This window comes from Pteronotus mesoamericanus, unplaced genomic scaffold, assembly GCF_021234165.1.
Source record: "Pteronotus mesoamericanus isolate MK-2021 breed Mesoamerican mustached bat unplaced genomic scaffold, CSHL_Meso_final contig_101, whole genome shotgun sequence".
Lineage (NCBI taxonomy): Eukaryota > Metazoa > Chordata > Mammalia > Chiroptera > Mormoopidae > Pteronotus > Pteronotus mesoamericanus.
The window spans coordinates 9,633,868-9,635,459 of record NW_026555001.1 but is presented as its reverse complement, the minus strand read 5'-3'; the positions used below and the strand labels follow the sequence as shown (position 1 = coordinate 9,635,459).

The following is a 1,592-nucleotide window of genomic DNA, read 5'->3' as shown; positions in this document are numbered from 1 at the left end:
ACTTATTTCACCCTGTCCTATTTGGCTTGTTTAGAGCATATATACCAGCACGTTTATTATGATCAGTTCTATCTATCCTTTTGGAGACTTCAAGCTTTTTTAGCCAGATTTCAAGACTCATATTTGGGCTTGGCTCATTGGCAGCCCCATTATATCACAGGCACATATGGACCTTTCTCCCAGGCCCTGCCACACTCTTAAATGTCAGCTCCTACACTAACTGATTCCTGAATCTTAATTTTTCCTATTTCTAAATCTATATATATTCCTGCAGTTCTCCTTCTGACTAAGGATTTCTCCAACTTTTAGCTCATTTGCAAACAAAGAAGATTGAGTCAACTACATATTAAGGTCTTTTCTGGATCAGGTAATTATCTCTACTTTGTTCCTAAGGCTCTTTCTGCTCATATGGATAATTTCATTCTTTGTGAAATCTCCATGGAGGAATGGCAGATAAAGGATTTGTTCAAGCTATTTGCCTCTTCAAAAGTTTGATAATTCCAATCCCATTTTACACACTGATTTATTTATTTACTTTTTATCCAAAATGTGTTTAGTGGGATGGTTTTCCCCTTAATCTTGATTCAGGGTGCTGCTTCCTTCTAAAGGAGCATCCTTTAGAATAACTTGCTTTGCCTCCTGCAGGCTCACAGAGGACAGTGGAGCAGCCAACGCAAAGAACTACCATCTGTGTATGGCTAACGATGGTGATGATTTTAGAGCATCCTAGCCATTTCACATCTATGAAGGAAGAACTAGAGTTCTGCACCAGGCACTTCATCTTGTGCTTCCTCTTCTCTTGTTCTGAAGGAGATGAAGGCCATTACTGCTGGAAAGCACACTGATTTTATTTTAATTATGTATGTTGTATTCTTTGACAATCTTACTAAAGAGAACCTTCCTTAATACTCTTTATCCACATGTTTTAATCTTTAGAGAAACCCATCTATAATCACAACATTATAAAAAGCATCTTTTTTCAGTGTCAGCTTAAAAATTATACTTTTCCAATAAACCTGCACAACCATTTATTTTCTTATACATTAAAAGAAAAATGGACAGACAGCAGTTTTCAACAACATTGCAAAATCTCATTTTTTTCCTTAAATATTACTAGGTGTGAGTTTAGTTTTTTTGTTTGTTTTGTTTTGTTTTTTTAATGTTGTGTTTTGATCTTTTGGTTTCCAAAGTATATAAAAAAATCAAAGAATAGAAAACTTTACTTAACAATTCATTAATTTTAGCTTTCACATTGTTGGCCTGTTTAGGTTTTTGAATCGACACATTCAAAGAATTTACACTTATGCAGGACTTTCTAAAAATAAATGTGAATGTATTTAAGTAGTTTTAATTTGTATAGTTTAATACCTCCACATCTTAACTACCTCTGAAATATATACTTCAGGTACATGTTAAACTTCAGCATCAGCTAAACACTAAAAGGCAAACCAGAAATTAGAATGAGCCTTGAAGGAAAGAAGGCATATCTTAAAATAGATGGCAGACTGGAGCTACTTTTCTTGGTTGGAACTGGCCTTTCTTTTATTATGCACTTGTTCTTTGAGAGAATTTTATAGAAGTCAAAGTTATAA

The 1,592-nt window shown here is 34.1% G+C and overlaps 1 protein-coding gene across 1 annotated transcript; it reads right to left on the bottom strand.

The window, feature by feature from the left end:
• Positions 1-553: 553 nt before the first annotated feature.
• LOC129064437 (40S ribosomal protein S27-like) lies at positions 554-820 on the bottom strand (the record flags this gene model as incomplete). The annotated part of the gene is made up of 1 exon (XM_054565674.1): positions 554-820. A coding segment is annotated over one exon (267 nt), but the record flags the coding sequence as incomplete, so codon positions are not given.
• Positions 821-1,592: the final 772 nt, after the last annotated feature.